Genomic DNA, 24,642 nt, shown 5'->3' on the forward strand with positions numbered 1-24,642 from the left:
AATGAAGCCCACCCCACCATTACACTAACACCAAAATGTTCCATGGACAAACAAAAATAATAAAAATGACAAAACTCTGTAAATAGCAAAAGGCACAACTATAGCTTGAGATTATTATATCTATCAAGACGGATGGACAGATGGACGGACGAGGCATCGACTATATTCCCCTGCATTACATGCCAGGGTGATAAAAAAAGTCTTTTAATCACCCTCCAGAGATATGCATTAGGTTCAGTGAAATCTGACAAGTGACATGCTGAAATCAACATAACAAGTTATGGGACATCTCCCATTGCAGGGAGGAGCAACAGGCTGTAAAAAGTGAAGGAAAAGCTAACTGAATTTACTTATGTTTCAAATATTTTAAAGTTTTGCATGTGTGTAAGATATTTTGAAGTTGTACATACGTTTTGAATATTTTGAACTTGTACTTACATAGCAGTTGGTTTTTAAAATAGTTTCCCTTTAGGAGAAAATATTAACAAATGACTAATTCTCAAGGGTGAATATTTCAATGCTTGGGTCTGCTTTACTGTAGATTAGCCATGGTCCTTCTGTATCAAAATGGTATGTCCCAAACATAAGCACACCTGCCAGCCTTCATTATGGTTATGGTCAGTCATCAGAAATAAAGTATCAACAAATCCATTTTCCAGTTAAATTACTTAAGGAAACATCTTAATGGACTGTATTATTATGTCAATTCATTTCTCTAGCTTATTTATCTCTGGTTGTATTCCATTGTGAACTGAATTCCCATGTTTACGTTCCCTTCATCTTCCACCAACTTGGCCTCACATCTAACCAAGCTTATGTAACTTCCCTCAATACACATGGTCTTTTGCTTTCAAGACATTTTGGGAAACTACTGCATTTACCATAAGTAACTACATTCAGCATATTAAACACTGAAAAATGGTCTTGAAAACAAAGTGACATGTGCTGCTCACTGATAAAAAGAGATTCAAATGCAAATTACTAAAATACTTTTACTTCAAAAAGTAATACACTGGCATACATTTTTCAATGGACCTAATATACATGAGTGTTCCAACTTCTCAGTCTTGCTGATAGGGTAACATATACAAACATTGCATGACCATCAGCTAATCCTTCTTCTTTAAGGCAATAAACATTTCATGATCATCACTTAATCCATCTTCTTTCAGGGAATAAACATTTCATGACCATCAATTAATCCTTCTTCAGTAAGGCAATAAACATTTCATGATCATCACTTAATCCTTCATGAGTAATTAGTTTGAGTGTGAGCTTGACTTGACTCATTTCTGGGCTGTAAAGGAGTTATGCATGATAATATTGTCATGCACAAGATGATTTGAGCACTTGATTGTGTCACTGTAGGAAGATCTGGGAGGACATATTACCAACATGCCATAATGTCATACCTTTATGACACATAATCAAATAATGAATGACAACATGATATAGATCTGGGAGACGTATTACCAACATGTCATAATGTCATACCTTTATGACATATAATCAAACAATCAATGACAACATTATATATATATATATATATATATACATTGTACACTTTGCCAAAGACAGTGAATGGGATGTCTAAACATGTTTGAAACCAGGTGATGTGCCATAATTGAGGAAGTCTGTACTAGTAGGTGGTTTCCAGGTAAATCCTAAGTGAGGCCCGGGTGTAACTGATGGGCCAACCTTGTTTTCCATTTCTGTGAGGAAGTCATCATCTTCAGTCTGTAAAAGAAGGGGTTGTATTGGGGTTAAGTAGACATGAAATAATATAATATGACAATTATGAATGGCAATACAAAAAACATAGTACAGGTACAGATGGTGGCTTTTATTCGGTTACCTAATATCTAAAAAGTTGAAACTGCATGAAACTAATTATTTTGTCAAATCCATTTAAGGCCATCAGCAACACAACAGCAAAGTCCCTCCAACATTCTGAAAATAATAATGACAATGGTGTCATGTGGCCTTCAGGTTCATCCAATCCAGATCCCACAGATCCATGTTTGCAATAGATTATTTTTCAACAATAACTATAAAAAGCATTGCTGTGTATGATTGTTGTGGTGTCAGACAACCAGCTGGTGTATATATTTACCTGCATATCTTGGTTCCCATGGAGAGTGGACACAGCAGCACCGGTGTATTCCCTGTACAGGGGCCAGATTAATTCTCCTGACCTTCAACAGGCAAATAACTAAATACAAGCATTAACAGATTTAACAGTGGAATCTTTCCAACTCAGATAGTTTCTGTACAGGTAACTGTCAAAGGCAGAAAAAGTAGCTGTCATGACCTTTGAATTTATGTATTATCAAAATAAAATTTGTCCAGAAAATTAATCCAGATGAGTATTTGTTGTTTCAATGGTTGGTAGCATCATTTTGGCTTATCAAAGCTTAGAGTTTGTACAATGAAGTAATTTCAATGAAGTTTCAACCCTCTGTTGGTAACATTATTACATCAAAATCAAGCATTGAGGGAAAATATGCCAAAATTGGGGAACTCATCAGTTTTGTATTTTCTTTTTATCTTCCATGCATTTCTGCAACCTATTATTATGTTTTACGGATCAAAATTGAAATGCAGCAGAGAGGGTTTGGGTGATCCTGGCACAGTCAGATTGGTAAATCTCATCATCAGCTCAGGGCCCTTGCCCCCTCTACACACAGCCCAGACAGCGAATGGGACCTCTCCCAGACAACACTGCCTAGTCGAACCCACCAAGAACCTTCTGGAGAATATGGAGGCTCCCCAACACTGCAGCCTTCTGCACTGCCCAGATTGTCAGAAGGGCTGTGCTCCCGTTGGAGAACCTGGGCACTCTCTTGATCTGTGCCAACAGATCAAGAGGTACCAAACCAAGGGCACCGAGAACAATGGGGAGCCTGACGACTGTGTACTTGGGATGCAAGCGAGACATTTCAAAGGCGATGTCCGCATATTTATCATGCTTTTCCTGAATCTTGCCAATCACATTGTTATCAAAAGGGACAGAAAATTCAATGATATAAATAATTTCATTGGCTTTATCAAAAAGGACAAGATCAGGTTTGTTGGCTGGAATTCGTCTCTGGCTGTATATTGACCTATTCCAGAGAAGCTTAAAAGCATCATTTTCCACGACGCCCTGGACATGTTCAGGGTCGTACCATGGATGGACCTCGGGGTCAAAGCCACAGGCATGGGGGAGACAATAGTAAAAGCAGTGAGCCATGCCATAATGTCTTTTAAGATGAGCTGTTTGTGCCAAGGAAGGGCATCCATGGACAAGGTGTTGGACAGTCTCTGTAAATTCATTGCAAAGATGACATTTCTTATTGATATTTTCTTTAAGAATAACATTCTGGCAATTGCGAGTGGGAAGTGACTGGTCCTAAGCAGCAAAAAGGAAGCCCTCAGTTTCACAGCTTCCAGCGAAAGGAGTCGGTTGGATTGCTGGTCTGTTTCACACACTGCATGTACACATGATGCAATGGCTTCTTAGACAGCTTCTCGACAAAGGACCGACTCTGGACAGACTTGGTGAATGACTTCACCTGGTTTACTCCCATCACTGTACCATCCAGCAGTACATTATTAGGTCTTCAGACTGAAAGTCTGGAAGACCTACTGTTATTATCCGAATAATTTTCTTTTTCTTCTTATTATTTGTACGAATTTTGTACCAGCTCTCCTGACCTAACCACTGGATGGATTTCGATCAAACTTTCAGGGATGATAGCCTGTATGCTGAAATTGATACAATGGAAAAAAATCCCAACTTCCGTCTTCCGGTAAGGACAGACAACCCAAAATGTAAAAATCTTTCACCCTGAATATCTCAGAACCTATAAGAGATAAATTAACCAAATTTTCACACAATGTAGACAACATCATTCTCCATGGACTCAAAGCACAGTGGAAGTTGGCCGCCATGATAGATTTTCTGCTATTTGAAAAAAATGAAATTTTCGCTGATTTTCACGTTTTGCCAGTGCCTGTCTTTGAAAATCTTCTTCTCCAGAACGGCATATAGCACAATCATGTTTGTTACACCATTAGAAAGCTCATACCCTGGAAAGCTTAATTTGTTCAAGGCATCGTGATATCTTAAATAGTTTTGGAGTTATCACCCTTGAAAGTTGGTCAAATTTGACGCATTTTCATAGGGTTCATTAAAATGTCATAACTCTGCGAAAACACACTGGATTTCATCGTGCATGGTACCAAACTGCAGCTAATTGAACGGCAAACATCTTTGCTTCACATTATGGCTATGTAAAAATCAATACTTACGTCACAATTATGACGGAAAGAAGATTTGTACATTTCCAGTCTGAATCAACTGAAGTTTTAACTGAAGTTTTAACAAAATGTTCCCGTCCGGCTGTGACAGGCAGATATCTATTTTTAACGCCGCTTAGGCACTCTCAAATTAGAACTCAAGTTTCCCTTCACCTGCATTACACTGGGTTAACAATGAATGGTCACAGAAATACATGAGCGTTAAGGAAATAGTTGATTTTGTTACAGTGAGTGAGTTGAATTTTATGCCGCACTCAGTACTATTCCATCTATATGGCTGTGGTCTCTAAACGATCGAATCTGGACCAGACAATCCAATGATCAACAGCATGAGCATCGACAAACACAGTTTCGAACCTATTAGTTTGTATGTTGTTTTACGCCGCACTTAGCTGTGTTGGTGTTGTGGAAATGTCAGGCTCTAATCTTTCTACTAGTTTGTATATTGTTTTACGCCGCACTCAGCAGTATTCCAACTATATGGCTGCGGTCTGTCAGTGATCGAAACAGTGGACCAAACAATCAAGTGATCAACAGCATGAGCATCAACCTGCATAATTTGGAACCTATGACCTACAAACAAAACAGTTAGTGTATGGGAAATGTCAGGTTGTAATCTTTCCAGTACTTTGTATATCTGACTTTGCCATCCAGTTTCTTTTTCTGCAGTTTGTGAATTTTGTGGTCGTGTCAGCAGTATTGACTCAGTGCCAAATGAATGTAAAAATTACCACAATGGACGGTCCAGCTGGCATCCAAAGAAACTGTTCAAGTGAAGATAGCCTCAGAGGGTGTATGGACGAAGTCTGAAGACTGTCAGTATTGCCCTTGAGGCAATCCTAGTTATTATTAATATTGTCGACGATACATTTATTATACCGTAAGTATTCAAAGTTAGTGTTATAGTATACAGTAGTTCACAGTAAATCATGAATGAGTCATGCCATTTTATTTGGTTGTTCTTTATTTCTAAATAACTAATATTTATAACTTTAAAGAGTTCATGGTTGCACTACTTTGGTTTCTCTCATTTTTGTGTATGGGATTACTGGGTGGGGAATAATTTCTGCATTGACTCAAGGCATCCCTTTTCTGGATGAGAATATGACTGCGATATGAATGGCATTATCACTATCACCGTCATAAGGCGCATTACAAGTATGTTTGTTATATATCAATGAGTTATATGGAAGTAAATGGTTTCTTTAATAACAGTCATCAGAAGATGACAAATCATCCCATCCTCTACAAATCTGATCAGAAGATGACAAATCATCCCATCCCCTACAAATCTGATCAGAAGATGACAAATCATCCCATCCTCTACAAATCTGATCAGAAGATGACAAATCATCCCATCCCCTACAAATCTGATCAGAAGATGACAAATCATCCCATCCTCTACAAATCTGATCAGAAGATGACAAATCATCCCATCCTCTACAAATCTGATCAGAAGATGACAAATCATCCCATCCCCTACAAATCTGATCAGAAGATGACAAATCATCCCATCCCCTACAAATCTGATCAGAAGATGACAAATCATCCCATCCTCTACAAATCTGATCAGAAGATGACAAATCATCCCATCCTCTACAAATCTGATCAGAAGATGACAAATCATCCCATCCCCTACAAATCTGATCAGAAGATGACAAATCATCCCATCCCCCACAAATCTGACAGAACTGGAGAACAAAATACTCTTCATGAATATGTCTACAAGTTATGAAGATGTCAAATGTTTTGGCAAAGCGGAAGGAAAGTATTGAAACTATTGTATTCAGAATTTCCAAACTACCAAAGAGCACCAGTACACCACCAGACCAATCGATGTGCCAAGTCTGAGGAAGAAATATTGAGAGGTTTCACAGTATTGCTCTGGAAAAGAGCCCATCCACCAAATTCAGTCCAAGTCGAACTTATTGCCATAGAAATGCAGAAATATATTTTATTAAAGGTCACATGCAATGTAAAACACAATGCAGATTTGCAGATTCTGATACCTTTCAGTATGCAGTTGCCGAAACAAATCATCAAAATTGCCAATTCATCCTATAAAGTTGAAAAAAAAAATGAAAAAAAGCCTGTGAAATCAGAGTTCAAACAATTCACTAAATTTCCCCCAGCGCTAGGGAAAAAAGTGGTTTTAACAGCTATGTTGCGCTGCGCCTATAACACATGCACAGTGAATAGGTTCAGGGAGCTTGAAATAGTAGGCATGCCCAGAGGATGAGGTTGTGAGCAGTAGTCTAATCTTGGCTGTGTACATAAACAAGTAAATAATCTACTCATTACATCAAAAAATCTTGTTGATTGTGGTAAGCAGCCTCTGTCACAGAGAAAGCCCAATGTCTGGTTTATTGACACCTATATGTCTGCCTGTCTGTCTGCTAAAGACAATATGTAATACACAACTTCAATCACTGACCACATGCAATTTAAACTTAACACCTATCAGGCTACACGCCAAATAGTATAAATAATGGGGTTTCTAAATCATCTCAAATATAAGCCTTATACTTATCAATAACATAGATCTAGGCCCCCTTTCAAAAACACCAAAACCAAAACGACACAACCTGTTTCCCTTCACACAAGCCCACAGCAGACAGTCGTCTGCGCTGTGGGCTGGTCTATTCACTACAGTAAACAAATGTCTAAATGTGAATCGATCGATATTGTCTGGCTGGCTGACGCGGTCGCATCAGCTGTGAGCTGGTGACAACCAATTAGAGAAATGGTTCACATATGGTATGAACCCTGTATCATGACTACAGTGAGTTGAAACAGCTGGCCCGTGGGCGTGGTATTCGTCGGTATTCGTCGGTATTCTCGTATGAAGAAGTCTGAATTACTAACTTTATTAGGGATGAAATATCAAAAACCTCCTACTGTGAAAGATTTAAGAAGGCAAGCGTGCGAGCATGGTATGATAGGCTATTCCCGTTATGAGGAAGTCTGAGCTCATTGAATTACTCAATGAACAAGCTCCGTGAGAATCACAATTCACACCTACTGAGTGTGCTACAGGGAAACACTAGAACGTTACACCAATATGGGGTCTGGTTGGATGGTTGATAAGGTTAATATGACCTATCTGGATATGGCAAACTATAAACCATTGAAAGGAGGGAAACATTTACCAACCGCTAAATATTTCGCAGACAAACATGCTACGATTAATACTCCAAATATTCAAGGGGAAAATTGTAAGAGGATATCGTTAAGGATTATCAAATATCCAGCCAAGATAAATCCATGCAGACTTTCCAGTTATCCGGTAGATGATGACATTATCTGGGATGGGAAAGATGAACCAGTGCACAAAAATAGAAAAATAGAATCCAGATTTGGCTATAAACGTATTCGGGCATGAAGGGAATAAACTTATAGTCCACAGGAGAAGTCCTTTATTGCATAAGGAGGGTAGAAAAACAGCTAATGTATTTCTAATACAAAAAGGTGAACAATTCAGTCGATTGGTGTTCGATCAAACAAAACACAAGGAAAAGAAACACTTTTGTGAAAGGTGCCTTCATGGGTTTTCTAGAGCCGATCTGCTCGATTCACACAGGGGTATTTTGTCGAGGTGTAGGGGAGACAGCCATAACGGTAGATATGACGACTGAGAACAATAATATCTTGAAAGTTTTCAACCACAAAAATCAGATGCCAGTACCATATATTATCTACACCGACTTCGAAACTATTATTAAACCAATTGATACGGTGGCTCCATCCCCTAATCACAGTTTTCAAACACTCAGAAAAATCAAGAACACAAGGCACATGGGTTTGGATATGTGGTTGTTCGTTGTGATGGTCAGACTAACCCTCCTGTTATTTATAGAGGCCCAGACGCGGCTGAGAAATTTTTAAATTGTTTACAACACGAGGAGGGAGAGATCAGGAAAAAATTGCAGAACATAACACCAATGTGTTTGACCCAAGCAGATAGGATAGCCCACATCAAAAGCATGCATTGTCATGTATGCTGTAAACCTCTGAATGGTGATTCAGTGAGAGACCGCTGTCACGTGACAGGGAAATACAGAGGTGCGGCTCACAGTGAGTGTAACTTAAAGCTTCGAATAAATTCCAAGCTTATTCATATCCTGGTGGTATTTCACAATTTAACGAAGGTATGATTCACACTTGATTATGCAAGCTATTTCAAAGGTAAAAGGCAACATATCCTGTATCCCAAAGAAAATGGAGAGATATACAGTGGAACCCCGTTTACCTGGACCCCACATATCCGGAAACTCCGCCTTCCGGACGATTTTATGTGAAACGAAACTTACGTTCATTAATTGTACTCACGTAACTGGACCCCACGCTTCCAGACCCAGACAGCGAATTTTCAAACCATTCCCATACATTTCCATTGATAAATGATCCAGTCATCCGGACGGAGAGATCTGTGCAACGCGCATGTGTATGTGTCACGTCAATACCGTTTACCGCACGACTATGTCATTTCATAATCTATGATGAGGCATTTGGTGTGAATTGATTAATTAGCCATCAAAACACTAGTGACGCGTGTCACTCAGGTTGTTTATTAGGATTTGGCGCGTGTGAGAACATCTCATCAGTAACGAAAACACATGTTAAGTAGGAATAAGGGAAACTACACTGTAATTGTACTGTATATAAAACTTATAAATTGACCCCTGCTATCTGTCGTGATGCAAGACAAAAATAGCCTGCCGCATGATCTATGTCATGTGATCTCGTCCGGAAATTTACTTTCTGCAGACAGCATAAATTCGATATGATGTCGTATGTTTGTAGAGCATATGAAATTAACAAAGGAATATGCAATTGGCAAAATAGAAACTTTTTGTCATCGATTGATGTTTTTCATCTAACTTACCATCTGAAGCTCCACATGCTACATGATTACGTCCGAGTCATCTTGACAAATGGTAGCCTGTGTTCCGCCTTCCATGTATTATCGGCACACTTATACAGTATGGTTCAAAATTATTGAGAATAGCTAAAGCATTTCATATTATTAAACGAGAACAAATCAGATAAAATTGAATGTATTGTGAAAGTGAACTGACCTTTTCATGTTGTGTAGGTAACAATTTAATATTTTATCAAGTCTCCTTGAGCTTCACGGCACAGTCTAAGACGGGTAGGCATACTTCCTATCAGAGAGGTTAGTGTCTCGTGAGTTATGCTGTCCCAGTATCGGACCACTTCTCTCTTCATGTCTTCAATTTTTGTCAACCTCTTTTGATTCACACATTCCTTCATCATCCCCCAAATGTTCTCAATGGGATTTAAGTCAGGACTATATGCAGGAAATGGTAATGCAGTCACATTTTTCTCCTGAAACCACTGCTTGGCATGTTTTGCGGTGTGTTTAGGATCATTATCTTGCTGCAAAATCCAGTCATTTCCATAAAACACATGTGCACTTGGAAGCAGAAAATTATCTAATATGTTAGTGTAGCGTTGACTTGTCAGATTTCCCTCAAACACACACAGCGGGGTCGTTCCTAATAAGGATATCCCTCCCCATACATGAAACTTTGGGCTGTATTTAGGTCGTCGATACAACGGTGCTGACGCAGACTTTGTCAATATTTTCACATTATTGGGATATACCCATATTGAGCTTTCATCAGTAAAAATCACATTTTCCCAGTCAAAGTTTTCATGTGCCAAACACCACTCAACACGCCTGTCTTTATGTTCTTGTTTCATGAGAGGAGAAAGAATTCCAGTCTTTTTCTCCCATCCAAGATCAATCAAATTTCTTCTAACTGTAGATTTTGATACAACTGTTGATCCCCTTTCTATCATTTCATACCTGATGTTGGAGATGCTTGCCCTTTGCTTTTTAGACGCTAAAATTCCCAGCCGGACGCGATCTGAGAAGTCCAATTTTCTGGGTCTCCCTGCTCCTTTCTGATGCCCAAAATCCTTTCCCTCTTTAAAATTCTTCCTAATCCTATACACAGTAGAAAGAGGAGTTCCTGTTCTCTCTGCCAGTGTATTTACATCATCAATTCCTTGATTACACAACTCAAAAATCAACCTTCTTTTATCTTCAGCAGACATTGTTGACAGTGCTGAGGAAAATGACGTCTGCTACAAATTCAGGGGAGGTAACTCTAATTGTACTATACTCAGTAGGCCAAGATGAGTTACCTCCCTTATACCATTACTTAGTTTTAAGTATCAGTGAATCAGTTGAGGTGTTAGGATAGCTCAAAGTAAGAAGAAAAATTCTCAATAATTATGAACCAGACTATATGTTATGATGATTCATTGTTATTACTACTGACTGTTGATTTATTGATATATGTATGTGAATATTTTCTGCTTTCACTTAATTTTCATGTTTTGGATGTTTGATCCAGTTAAGTGGACGTCTCGCTATCCGGACGATTTTCGAGTGAAACCAAAACGTCCGGGTAACTGGGGTTTGAGATTGAGATTCATAGATAGTGTTCAGTTTCTGTTGTCGTCTCAGTTTGGTAAAGGCTAATAACCCACACGACTTGGCTATAACTAATCGATACACAGAAGAGAAAACTACAGCCTTGCTTCTATGTAAGGGTATTTACCAATATGAGTATCTGGACAACTGGTCTAGGTTTAATGAGACAGAGTAACCTCCCATTGACCGCTTCTATAGCAAGCTGTCAGATACGTCTGTCTCACATGACGATTACAAACACACTAAAAATGTATGGCAACAACTAGGCTGTAAGAATCTAGGTGATTACCATGATTTATATTTGAAAACGGCTGTGTTGTTGTTGGCAGATGTGTTCGAGATATTCAGGAAAATGTGTTCAAAGCAATATGGGTTAGACCCCGCGTGGTATTATTCAAGTCCTGGGCTATCATGGGATGCCTCACTGAAGAAAACAGGTGTGGAGTTAGAATTATTCACTGATTATGATATGCATCTGTTTGTTGCGAAAGGATTATGTGGTGGTATTTCTACGGTTTCAAAAGGTTATGCTAAAGCTAACATCAAGTATGTGGAAGGCTATAACCCTAATAAACCCACAAACCACTTACTCTATCTCGATGGTAACAACCTGTACGGTTGGGTTATGAGTCAATATCTACCAACAGGTGGGTTTCAATCTGTGCCTGATTCGAATGGGAGTTCTGTGGACAGTCGACTGCAAGTCGCCAGAAGGTGGATGTCATGAGTATTGCACCTGATTCTGATAAGGGTTATATACTTGAAGTGGACTTAGAATACCCAAAGGAATTGCATACATCACACAACAGTTACCCCCTGGCACCAGAACGGTTGAGGGTTAATACCAACTGGATGTCTTACTATCAACATAACCTAATGAATGGACCACTAGCAAATATAGAAAATTTGGTACCTTATTTGATGAATAAAACAAAGTATATTGTTCACTATCGTAATTTACAGCTATACCTATCGCTGGGTATGAAGCTGATTAAAGTACACAGAATACTGAAGTTCAATCAAAGCCCATGGATGGAACCATACATCAGGATGAACACAGACATGCGGAAGCTGGCCACCAACGACTTCGAGAAAAACCTGTATAAAATCATGAACAACTCTGTATTCAGTAAAACGATGGAGAATTTACGAAAACGTGTTAATGTGAAGCTAGTCAGGTCGAATGAGGAAGACAAGATCACAAAACTGATAGCGAGCCCGGCGTACAATAGTGTACTATATTCAATGATGACCTGGCGGCCATACATATGAAAAAGAGCCACATTAAACTTAATCGACCGGCCTATGTTGGCATGAGTATTCTAGACCTGTCTAAACACGTGATGTAAGACTTCTACTATAATGAGTTTAAGAAACAATATGGCGACAGGTGCGATGTGTTGTACACGGATACTGACTCACTGCTGATGGAGATTCAAACCGAGGATGTGTACAAGGATATGAAAACCAATATACACCTGTGCGACACCAGTGACTACCCGAGAGACCATCCCATGCAAAGTCAAACCAATAAGAAGGTTTTGGGCAAGATGAAAGACGAATGTGCAGGCACACCAATCACTGAATACTTGGTGTTGAGGCCTAAGATGTATTCTATCAAGAAAGCAGAAATAAGAAAGGCTAAGTGTTTGACAAAGAACATGGTGAAACGACATACCAAGCTTACCCTGAACAAACAGGCCCTATTTGAGAAAAAAACGTTCAAACACCAGATGAACACACTTCGTAGTGATGGGCATAAGATATATGGGTTGACTTTGAATAAGACGTCTCCATCACCAATGGATACAAATCAATGGATAGCTGCGGATGGTGTCAATACCTATGCCTACGGCCACATGGGTGTCTCCCCCATACCCCCTAGCTGACCGCAGGTCACCCCACTAGATATTTAAGTAAGTAACATATAATGGAGATAGTTTACTACAGCCCGCATGGATATTGGAAAGGGGCAGACGCTATTAAAAAATTAGCTTAAGCCCCACAAAGAAAAGGCCAAAGCCTGGTTACAAAAACAAGCTATATGGCATGTTTACTTACCTGCACCAAGATATATACCCAGGAGAAAATTTGGTATCCATACCCCTAATCAAGTTCACCAGGCCGACCTGTTGTTTCTTCCACATGACAGAATCAGGGGTAAAACATACAAGTACGCCCTGACAGTTGTAGACGTAGCCGTAACAAGGAAACCGAACCATTAACCGCGAAGGACATGACACAAGTTTCACATGGTTTCGAGCGCATATACAAGCACAGCCCGCTGATGTGGCCTTCCGAGTTGCAAGTTGACCCTGGTAGAGAATTCATGGGTGTCGTAACACAACTGCTAACCAAACACAACGTTGAGATAAGACGTGGTGCGGCTGGTGAACACAGGAGTGGATCTATAGTCGAGAGATTCAATCGCTTCTTAGCTGAACGTTTGTTTGCACATCAATATTCATGTGACCTGCAGTCGACTGGGGGGCATGGGGGTATTCCCCACACTGAATGGGAAGTACGACTTCCTTGTGTGGTTGATTTTATGAATCACGAAGTAACTAGACTACCAGGGGGTGTGGGGAAACCCTCCACAAGACCGGTTGTAAAATCTGTTGTATCTCTGGCTGGAGCACCCCATCGTAAGAATGAAAAAAGATTCCAGATCGCGTGATTGATAGATATTTATATCAACCAGGTGAATACAAGGGAAACATGCGACAGATTCTGTCTGATCTATGAAAATGTACAATATGGATTGAGTGGATATAAAAGCCGGGGAGCCTAACCTGTACTTCCTTGTAAATGGGCCATGTAGAGGATTCGTTTGTGAGGAATTACAGATCATACCTTGATCTTTAACAGGCGTTTAACTTCACCGATGTAGTCTTTTTTCTTCTCGTAAATAAGCTGAAATCATTTTTATCCACACCATGGGCTTTACATAAACGATAATGACCTTTCACCCCTATTCCACACACCGAGCATGTATAGTTGATATTATCTTCACGGTGATGGAGTTGATTACTGATAAAACCTAATCGCTTCAATTCTAGTCTCTCAGCGTATTCAGCTTGTGCAGCTTGTAGCTTTTCTACAGCTATATTGTGTCGCTTTCGTTCTGCCTTTATCTCAGCCTCATTTGACTCTCTTAATTGAGAAAATAGAAAATTACTCCCAGAAAATGCTATGGCATTCACCAGAGCCCCACAAACCAACATTGCCACCATGGCCATTTTATATATATTACTTTAAAATATTTTCGGGTATAATACCTTGCTTTACAAGAACGACCTTGGTGGCCATTGCCATACCAATGTTCATAGTAAGCATAAAAATATCTTGCATGTCAAAGTCGAGTTTTACAATCGGTTGTTTTATGATCATTTTAGTCAACCGGGCATATCCTACTGCTAATCTGGAAACCACCAATGCGTGGTATGCGTCGTGAACGAATGTTTTCCCCTCAGACATGATATATTAATGGAAATATATAATATTAATTATAACATAATATGAGGGTAAATGGGGGTTCCCCCTACACCCCTACTGGGGGCATGGAAATTACAGGTCACTTGCAGTGGGGAGTCCACAACTGGCTGTGGTGACTTGCAGTCGGCTGTCTGCAGTACAAATGCAAGGCATTTTTGCTACCAGCTTCAACTCTTTTTTGGTTCTTCTTCTTGGTGACTTGCATCACTGGCTCCTGGGTGTCTCCACTGTCTGGCTGTCCACCACTAAGTTCTCGTCCATTGGGGTGTGGGGTGTCCTCACTTGGCTGTCCGCAGGACCTTCCATCTTTTATAATATTATGATTTACAGATTAGGATAGAATGCAGCAGAGAGGGTTTGGGTGATCCTGGCACAGTCAGTCTGTGGTATTGAAACGTTATGCTAAAGCAAACAACAAGTATGTGGAAGGTTATAACACTAATAATTCTACAAACCATCTACTCTACCTCGATGCTAACAACCTGTACGGCTGGGCTATGAGTCAATATCTACCAACAGGTGGGTTTCAATCTGAGCCTGAGAGTAATTTTCAATCTGTAATAAACACTGGGGGTGTGGGGGTATCCCCCACTTCTAATAAGGTTTATATCCTAAAAGTGGACTCACAGTACCCTGTGCAATTACATCAATCTCATAACAGCTATCCACTCGCTCCTGAACGTTTGAAGGTTAAACGCGACTGGATGTCTGAGTACCAACATAACCTGATGAATGGACCACTAGCAAATGTAGAAAAACTGGTACCGAATTTGATGAATAAAACAAAGTATATCATTCACTATCGTAATTTACAGCTGTATCTATAACTGGGTATAAGCTTACTAAAGTACATAGAATAATTAAGTTCAATCAAAGCCCATGGATGGAACCCTACATCAGGATGAACACAGACATGCGAAAGCTGGCCACTAATGACTTCGAGAAAAACCTGTATAAAATCATGAACAACATCGTATTCGGTAAAACAATGGAGAATTTACGAAAACGTGTTAACGTGAAGCTAGTCAGGTCGAACGAGGAAGACAAGCTCAGGAAACTGATAGCCAGCCCAGCGTACAATAGAAGTAGTATATTTGATGATGACTTGGTGGCCATACATATAAAAAAGAGCCATATTAAACTTAATCGACCGGTCTATGTTGGCATGAGTATTGTAGATCTATCCAATTCCTGATGTATGACTTCTACTACAATGAGCTCAAGAAACAATACGGTGATAGGTGTGAGGTGTTGTACACGGATACGGATTCTCTGCTGATGGAAATTCAAACCAAGGATGTGTACAAGGATATGAAATCCAATATACACATGTACGACGCCAGCAATTACCCGAGAGACCACCCCATACACAGCCAAGACAATAAGAAAGTCGTAGATAAGATGAAAGACGAATGTGCTGGCACACCGGTTGCTGAATGCGTGGGGTTGAGACCTAAGATGCATTCTATTAAGAAAGCAGACGACACTGCAATAAGAAAGGCTAAAGGTACGAAAAAGAATGTTTTAAAACGACATATCAAACATACCCTCTACAAACAGGCCCCATTCGAGAAAAAAAACGTTCAAACACCAGATGAACATACTATGTAGTGGCAGGCATAAGATATATGGGTTGACTTTGAATAAGTCGTCTCTATCACCAATGGATACAAATTGATGGATAGCCGCAGATGGTGTCAGTACACACACTTACGGCCACTGTGGGGTGATTTGCAGTCAGCTGTCCCTCAGGGCCCCCCACACCCCAGTAGATGGTAATAGCTGTCCGCAGGATGCCCCAATAAAGATATTTAAGTAACAGAAATATAATGGAGAAAGCTTACTACAGCCCTCGGGGATATTGGAAAGGGGCTGACACTATTAAAACATTAGTTAAAGCCGCTTGCATTTCGGAAGAAACAGCCAAAGCCTGGTTACAAAAACAAGGTATATTGCAAGTTTTCTTATCTGCACCAAGATATATACCCAGGAGAAAATTTGGTATTCATATCCCTAATCAAGTTCACCAGGCCGACCTGTTGTTTCTGCAACATGATACCGTCAGAGATAAATCCTACAACTACGCCTTGATAGTCGTCGATGTAGCCAGTCGCTACAAGGAAGCCGAACCCTTGACCGCGAGGGATGCGACACAAGTAGCACATGGTTTCGAGTGCATATACAAGTGCAGTCCACTGACATGGCCTTCAGAGTTGCAAGTCGACCTGAGAATTCATGGGTGCTGATTCACAACTGCTAGCCAAACACAACGTCGTGATAAGGAGGGGTGTGACAGGAGAACCTTGAAGCCAGCAATAGTGGAGAGATTCAATTGCTCCTTAGCTGAACATTTGTTTGCACACCAATATTCATGTGACTTAGAACGGGGTGTAGGGGTATCCCCTACTAACACTGAATGGGTAGTACGACTTCCACGGGTGGTTGAGTTTATGAATCATGAAATAACACAACCACTCGATAAGAGGTCAGTCAATGCAATCTGTATGAAATCTGTTGTAGTAGAGGCAGCAGTAACCCGTCGAAAAAGAGAAAAAAAAATTACAGATCGCGCGATTGTTAGATATTTATATCAACCAGGTGAATACGAGGGAGACATCCGTAAACGTGCTACAGATCCTGTCTGGTCTATGGAAACGTACAATATCGATCGAGTGGATGTAAAAAGCCGGGGAGCCTAACCTGTACTTCCTCATAAATGGACCGCATAGAGGGTTTGTATGTGAGGAATTACAAATCATACCTTGATCTTTAACAGGCATTTAACTTCTTTGATGTAGTCCTTTTTCTTCTCGAAAATAAGCTGAAACCGCTTTTTATCCACGCCATGCACTATGCATGACCTTTAACCCCTATACCACAAACTGAACAAGTGTAGTTGACACTATCTTTACGGTGATAAGAACAATAACGCTGGCTGTGGCTCATTTTACCACAAATTTCATTTTCCCCATAAGCACCCATTGACAAATATGTGGAGTTATTCCCATTTTGTGATATATTAATTTGTGTGATTATTCTAATTGTTTCACCAGTAACACTGTCACCGCTAAACCAAGCGCCACAAAGATCAATTCACGATCTTTCTGTCCCTCTGAAGGAGTGTAATACTGTGTCAACATTGGTTTTAACATTTTTTAACGTCATACAGCTCAAGGCATTATTGATAAAGGGGTCTTTCTCTAAATCCTCCCACAAATAGAGACGACGTTCAGGTGGGATCAGTAAAAGATGTGACGCTATGCTGGTGTAAATCTGGGTAATAGTAGAACCTATGACTTTTGTCATCTTGGCCCCAAGTTGTGCCTCGTATCTAGCGTATAATTTATTGATTTCCTCGTCCGACATTTTCTGATTCTTGTCAGCAGTGATGTTTTCTCCTAAATACTGTTTTCCCTTACCACCCACAACTAGTGTTACCAGTCTGTCTCCCTGCTTGTTGTCCTTTTGTTCCTCTGAAACTAACATCTGCTCTAGTAATTCTTCACACTCCATTTTATAATATAGCACTCTAGTAACAAAGGCCGACCACAGGTCATTACTAAAAATGACTATAACACTAATAAAATTTACAAAAACATTACTAAAAATTACTAAAACAAAGGCTGGCCGCAGATCATTACTAAAATTTTATAAAAAACAAAGGCTGGCTGCAGGCCATTAATGAACTATTACTTGGTAAGCCACTGGTTGGTCAGTTTTCAACATTTTCGAACGGATCATATTCCTCCACAGGTATGATCAGTTTACCTTTCATCGATCGCGCCAGCATGTTCATGTTGATATTCCAGACCATGTCGCTCTTGTCAGGTACTATCATTCTGTGTCGCAGTATCCTATTGTACAGGATGGTCTGGAACCAACAACTGCTCTAGTAATTCATCGCACTCGATTTTATAAGATAGTACTCTAGAGTTTTTATTTTTAAAAAATAATATCCACTATACGCTAAATACATAGAGATAAAGGTCAAATTACACATGACTAAAACTTCAAAAAACAGTCATTTTACTAACATTTACTAAACTATTACTTAAACATTACTAAAAATTACTAAAACATTAGTAAAAATTACTAGGTAATTACTACGCTGACCGCAGGTCATTACTAAAATTTACTAGGCCAAATGCTAGGTCACATGGTGATCCACTGGTTGGTCGGTTTTCAACACGAACTTAGCGTGTTTAGTTTCAGTGAGCTGTTTCTTCACCTATTCCCGCTCTGATTTACACATGACATCGTTCTCTCACAAACACTCCTCCAAGGAATCCTTGTCCTTGCAGTGAAATAATGCCACCAAATGCATCTGCTCTCTCAAATCTTTCAACACAGAGTTGAATTTTTGAGTCAGCACCCATATGCTGTGATTCGTGTGCCAGCCAGAGAATGCTAAATACGATAGCATGTCTCTCTTTTTTTGTTATCGCTCTGTTAGCGCTACAGTCATCCAGTATGAACAACGCTGCCTTTCTTTTAAATTAGTTGTGAAACAATTTTAAATACTCTTGCAGATGTGTAGCCGGGTCAACTCTGTGTACATCCGGGTCCGTCATCACCCAAGGTCTTTCCTTGTATGTATTATTCATGTTTATAGTAGGGCACAAGATAACGATTTCTTCAAATACTTCCTTATAATATCCCTCCAACAAATCCAGTATGAAAACGGTCTTCCCACAACCCGTCTGTCCGCATATTATAGCGCAGTGTGGGTCATGGGGGAGACCCCCATACCCCACAGTGTGCCCAGCCAACCGCAGACCCTTATAGTTATCGGGGGTGTGTGGGTTACAAAATTGCCCGACCAGCAGGTCAGTAGATGGCTTGCACGAATTTCCCAATGTCTATATTAAGTTGCGCATCCATAATTACATATAAATATAATTTCAATCTCCCACGTGATTGAGCCTTCGTTATTTGAATGGTTACCTCCTCGCTTCCATTTCTGATGCGGCGCCCACTACCGTGTACACTGTTATCATCCGTTGATCTCATATCCAACCATAACACGTTCTTTGTTGTTCGGTAACCACCGATATTCACAGAGTATAGATCAAGGTCACTGGTCACTCTGTCGACTATTGAGTATCGTCTGCTCGCCAGCAGTTTCTTTATTTCATCCCACTGCTGGTAAGTTTTCATTCCATGGCTAAATAACTGATTAAGCACTCCCTCTATGGTTACTTCCACTTTGGTGACTTCTGGACTGAAAAATTTCTTGCTGACTCTTTCGAATGGATCATATTCCTCCACGGGTATGATCAATATACCTTTCTTCGATCGCGCCGTCGCATTCATATTGATATTCCATATGGTGTCGCGTTTATCACGCGGTATCATACTGTGACGCAGTATCCTATCATACAGGAAGGTCATTTTTCCAGAATACTGATTTCGAATCTGCCTGGCAAGATCCGGACTAGTCACCATATCATACTCCAACGATATGTTGTCTATCTCATAACTACCCTCGTCACTGTTTGGCGTATGCACAACATTGCTGTAATCATTGAAGTGAGTTCGTATTCCAGTCTGTCACCCAATGCTGCCTGGTAAAACGGCGCAAAACCTGTTCCCATACACTTTGCCGATTGCTTTTTCACTATTTGGCAGTCTGGATGTTTCATCTGGTGTGAATGTGTACCCATTACGTAGCCTATTCGATCCTTTGCTGCAGAGTACCTGGTATAAGCTGTTTTCGCGTACTTCCCCACTTTTCCACAGGTCTGTGCGAAAGTAATATATATCCCTGTCGTCTATGCTAAGCACCTCTTTGCCACTAATTTTTATAATGACCTTCTTGACTATAGCACGGCCCACATTATTCACTAGCTCGCATTTGTTGTTACCTGAAGTCAAAGTGATGTTAAATGCCAATCGTGCCACACCAGGTACAATGACGTCGTTCTCACCCAAGTTTCGGAATCTAATCAGCAATGTTTGGTTCTGGTCTGTCTTGCAGGGGTTGTTCGTAATAGTAACCGACTTGCACACAGCTTTGATGCCTAGTGGCTCTCTCAATCTTCGAAAAGAATTTAGCATTCTACTGTAAGACATTATATATTATTAATATTTAATATGATATAATTTTAAAACTATTGACGATTTTGAGCCACTGCTCCACTTGATGTTGATTACGATGAAGATACTTCGTTTTCTAGTTCGTCATTGAACAACCTACTTTTGAAAACAACAGTAGACGATTATTACGATGTATTAAAAAACGATAGAAACTATGTTGATCCTCTAGGCTGAGACTATTCAAAGTTTACCTTAGATGATTATGGTGTTCTACGTCTTAAGGATAACCAGGAGGTTGACCTCATTAACAAACACACTAGAAAACCACTCGCCTTGGAAACTCTAGCCAGTTGCCATGGTACTGAATTTATCCGTGAAAAACTAAACGTTCTGGATTACAGTGGTGCAAAACCAAAAATGGGGGGTTCTGCGGACAGCCGACTGCAAGTCCCCTTAGTTCCAAAGGTACTACAAGATCTGCAAGCTACCAGATTCGAACTTCTTGCAGACAGTTCTGGGGGGTGGGGGTACCCCCCACCATTCCACAGCGTGCTACAGAAGCGCCTGACAGCGTTGAAAAACTGTTGAGTAAATACTGGGACAAACCGTTGCCGGGGTTTAAATTTCCAATAAGGGAAATGTATGGCTAAGACGAAGCCTTGAAACGCGTATGCGGTGAACTCATGAAGAACATAGGGAAACTGAACGTACTCAGCGAAACGGAAGATGATGATATGAAGCATCATATCATGGAACGAATTAGTAATTTAGAAGACGAGAGGCGTGCATGATTGGAATCCGCTTCCTCGCATCATGAACAGCTGCATATTATTATTATATATAATTTATATTATGATATGTACCTTATGCTTCCGGATATAAGGAATGGTGAGTCCATTCAACTTACACATGCCATTGATTACACATCTGGCCAACTCCAAATAGCATTAAGCGACATCACCTACTAACCACGATGGATAAACATCAGAAATAAAAATGGTAATAATGTGTTGAACGTCAATGGTTCGCAAAACACAACAGAAGGTTACTACAGCATGTGTTCTCTCAAAGATGAAATTTTCAAACCCTTAGGAGCTGAGCTTAAAACAAATGATTCAAACGGAACAGTGGTGTTAGACAACAATTGGAAAAACAAACTGATGATCAGTCAACCGTTGGCGGAGACACTAGGGCTGTCAACACTTGCAATAGCTCCTGGCCAGAGCATCAGTGGTTTTAAGTTACCAGATCTAATTCCATACCACGAGGTAGGTGTTCATCTCAAAAAGCTTAGCACAACGGATAATATACTAATTGAGCGTCCTTCCACGTTGTTGAGGGCTGTCCCGGTTAAAACAGAAAAATACAATGAGGGTCGCATCGAGTCATTTTCATCGTGTCAGTATAAAATATTAACAAATGGTAATATTCCCGAATTGAGAGTATCAATTTTAGATGCAAGAAATAATACTGTAAATATAGCTTGTCTAAGCATAACACTGCATATACAATAATGGCTAGTAATCAAGGACCAGGAATGTGAATAAAAAGATGTACTAATGTTGGTTTGTGAACAACATTTACAAACAAGTTGAAGTCCCTGCTGCCGGTGGATCTGGTGGTAATTTTAACCTAGATACATCAGGATCTGACATCAGCACACAATATGATATAGTTCGCAAAAATGCGGATGAACGGTTAATATACCCATCATTCAGTTGTAAAGACTTTGATAGGCCTACAATCCTTCAACAAAACAAACCATACCATCTAATACGTACTGACGATGACAAGTGGACGATGTTACCAACTCAAATCAACTGGCTTCTCAACATAACACTATTTTCACCATGCATTTTCATGGAAAACAAAGACCACTACCTAAACAAAGCCGTAAACAATGGAACCCTGCTCGTGGCTTACTTCCCATCACAAAGACGCAGTGTAATCATCACACCAGCCTCGAGTAGAGCAGTCCACATACTGTTGTGTAAACCTGGAGATAGCGTGGTATTACAGTTGGTTACTGAACTTGATGGTGTAACCACCCTCCTAGAAAGCCTCTCGGATAATACCACGCTAACCATGTAAGTTTTCCAAGGTGAGCCACCGCAGAGCGATATTGAGATCGTGAAAGGAATCAAACTCCGATGGGTTAGAAAACAACAGGGCCGCATTTGCTCAATTTACGTACAGGTGGGGGGTGTTTCACACACCAGTTTGCAAGATGTCACAGTTATAGTATAAGACACTGTAATTCTAACCAAGATTTTTATAACCGAGCACATCAGTTTTATTGGTTTAAAGTTCATACTTGAGGCATTATCAAAAAAACAATTTGAAACTAACATCTAACAGTATTATACAAATAATGGTATCCAATGTAACACTCTGTGATCTAGGAGACACAAAGGAGTTCGATTTACCTGGTGAGGTAGACACCCCATACCTCTTATACTTTAAAGATAGAGTATACAAATGAATGCCACTAGCAGATTTTACAGAGCTTCAATGGGTAATTAAAATAACACTAACCAACCCTTACATCAGGTTTAATCAAAATGGCTTTGTTTCCGAAATTATTAACAACAGCATCCTTTTCACATACTATATTCCCTCAGAATATAATCCTTTACAAGTGTTACGAATACAGGGGTCACACTGACAACATGTTAGCACCAGTCAACGATCTTACTGTTTTAGATATTAATGAAATAAACGATTACCAACAGTATTATTTTTTAGATGAAAATTATGTTATAAAACCACACACAACATTAATTATAGACATATAACTCGCATATAGTAGACCCCGTTAAAGACCACTTTTTAATGGCTGTTCAATATTTTGGGATAAAAGTCATGAGAATAAAACTTGTCGAATCATGATAAGAAAAGGCTATCCACCATCAACGAGCCTCCATGGTGTTATCATTTGATGTAGCCCATATTTAAATTTAAAACATATATCCATATACAATAATTTAAACCTTATAGGCTTAAAATATATCGATAAAAAAATTAACTGACATATAATTCAAAATAATTTATAAACTATATTATAGACAAACAAAATGGGGCTGTATCCAGCTGTAGGTGAAGAAGGAAACAATAACGGAAGTGCAGATGGACTGAAACAGATATTCGAAATAAAACACCGGCTAGAACAAGAGCGCGATACTCGGGCATCAGTACATAAAAAATACAATAGAGCTTTAAACTACATAGAAGGCGCTGATATCACCCGAATGGCAGCTAGTATGGGATTAGAAGCAGTAGGAGTTGGTCTGTTGACAACAGTTGTAGCCACGCTGGTGTTAGGACTTGAATTAGCAGCTGTGGTGACAGGAACATTTGGGTCTGTGTTTAAATTTGTATCCCTCAAATTTCATTGTAAAGCAAAGAAACATAATGAAATTAGAATACTTGCTGTAAAGTTAAACATGATAGAAGATCATGTTTCAACCACTTTCAATGACAACAAAATCTCAGAAAATGAGTTTCGTTTGATCCTAGGCGAACTAGAGAAATACAACAAAATGACAAATGAAATTAGATCAAACGTTCATAAAACATATTCTATAAGCTAGGACGAGAAAAAAAAGTACCTAAAACAAGGGATTCAACAAGCTCAACAGGCATTTGTCACGCAAACCAACGGCATAATAGAAGATACATGTTAAACTGTTTCGCTGAAATCAGTATAGGGTAGTCCTGCGGACAGCTGACTGCAGATCACTACACCCTCGACAGCAGACTGCAAGCCTCTGCACCACCACCTGCTTATAGAGAATAGTTCACACTATTAGAGATTTGTTCACACCTATGCATAATAATGGAATTGTGGCGGGCTGAAAACATATTTTGGTTTGATGCTGAATCTCTGATTGTTAACAAACTCGAAGAATTAGGGCATGGCGAAAAGGAGTAATTTCCGACTGAATCCATTGTTAATAGTATATGCCCGCATTTAAATATATGGGTTGCCTTCTTCTTACTCTCAATAAGAGAACAAGCTTACGGTTACACTTTCCTTGATATAGTTACTGTGAATGTAGCACATGATTACAGATAAGGCTAGACAGACACATTTCATTGTGCTCAGCCAGATGCGCACTGTGTCGCCTCAGCCAGACAGTATCGTTTGATTCACATTTAAACATTTGTTTACTCTAATGAACAGACCAGCCCACAGCACAGACGGCTGTCTGCTATGGGCTTGTGTGAAGGGGGATGGGTTGCATCATTTTGGTTTTGGTGTTTTTGAAAGGGGGTCTAGATCTATGTTATTGATAATTATAAGGCTTATATTTGAGATGATTTAGAAACTCCACTGTTTATAC

The 24,642-nt window shown here is 39.7% G+C and overlaps 1 protein-coding gene across 1 annotated transcript in view; it reads right to left on the bottom strand.

The window, feature by feature from the left end:
* Window positions 1-972: 972 nt before the first annotated feature.
* Window positions 973-24,642, bottom strand: part of LOC137283500 (RNA polymerase I-specific transcription initiation factor RRN3-like) — a 302,356-nt gene continuing 278,686 nt past the window's right edge. Inside the window, exons 15-16 of the mRNA XM_067815033.1 lie at window positions 2,114-2,195; window positions 973-1,737 (exon numbers count right to left, since the gene is read on the bottom strand). Coding sequence (XP_067671134.1) covers window positions 1,591-1,737; window positions 2,114-2,195 — 229 coding nt within the window. The 3' untranslated portion in view covers window positions 973-1,590. The remainder of the gene's footprint in view (window positions 1,738-2,113; window positions 2,196-24,642) is intronic.

The sequence above is a fragment of the Haliotis asinina genome, chromosome 5, assembly GCF_037392515.1.
Source record: "Haliotis asinina isolate JCU_RB_2024 chromosome 5, JCU_Hal_asi_v2, whole genome shotgun sequence".
In the NCBI taxonomy this organism is placed as follows: Eukaryota; Metazoa; Mollusca; class Gastropoda; order Lepetellida; family Haliotidae; genus Haliotis; species Haliotis asinina.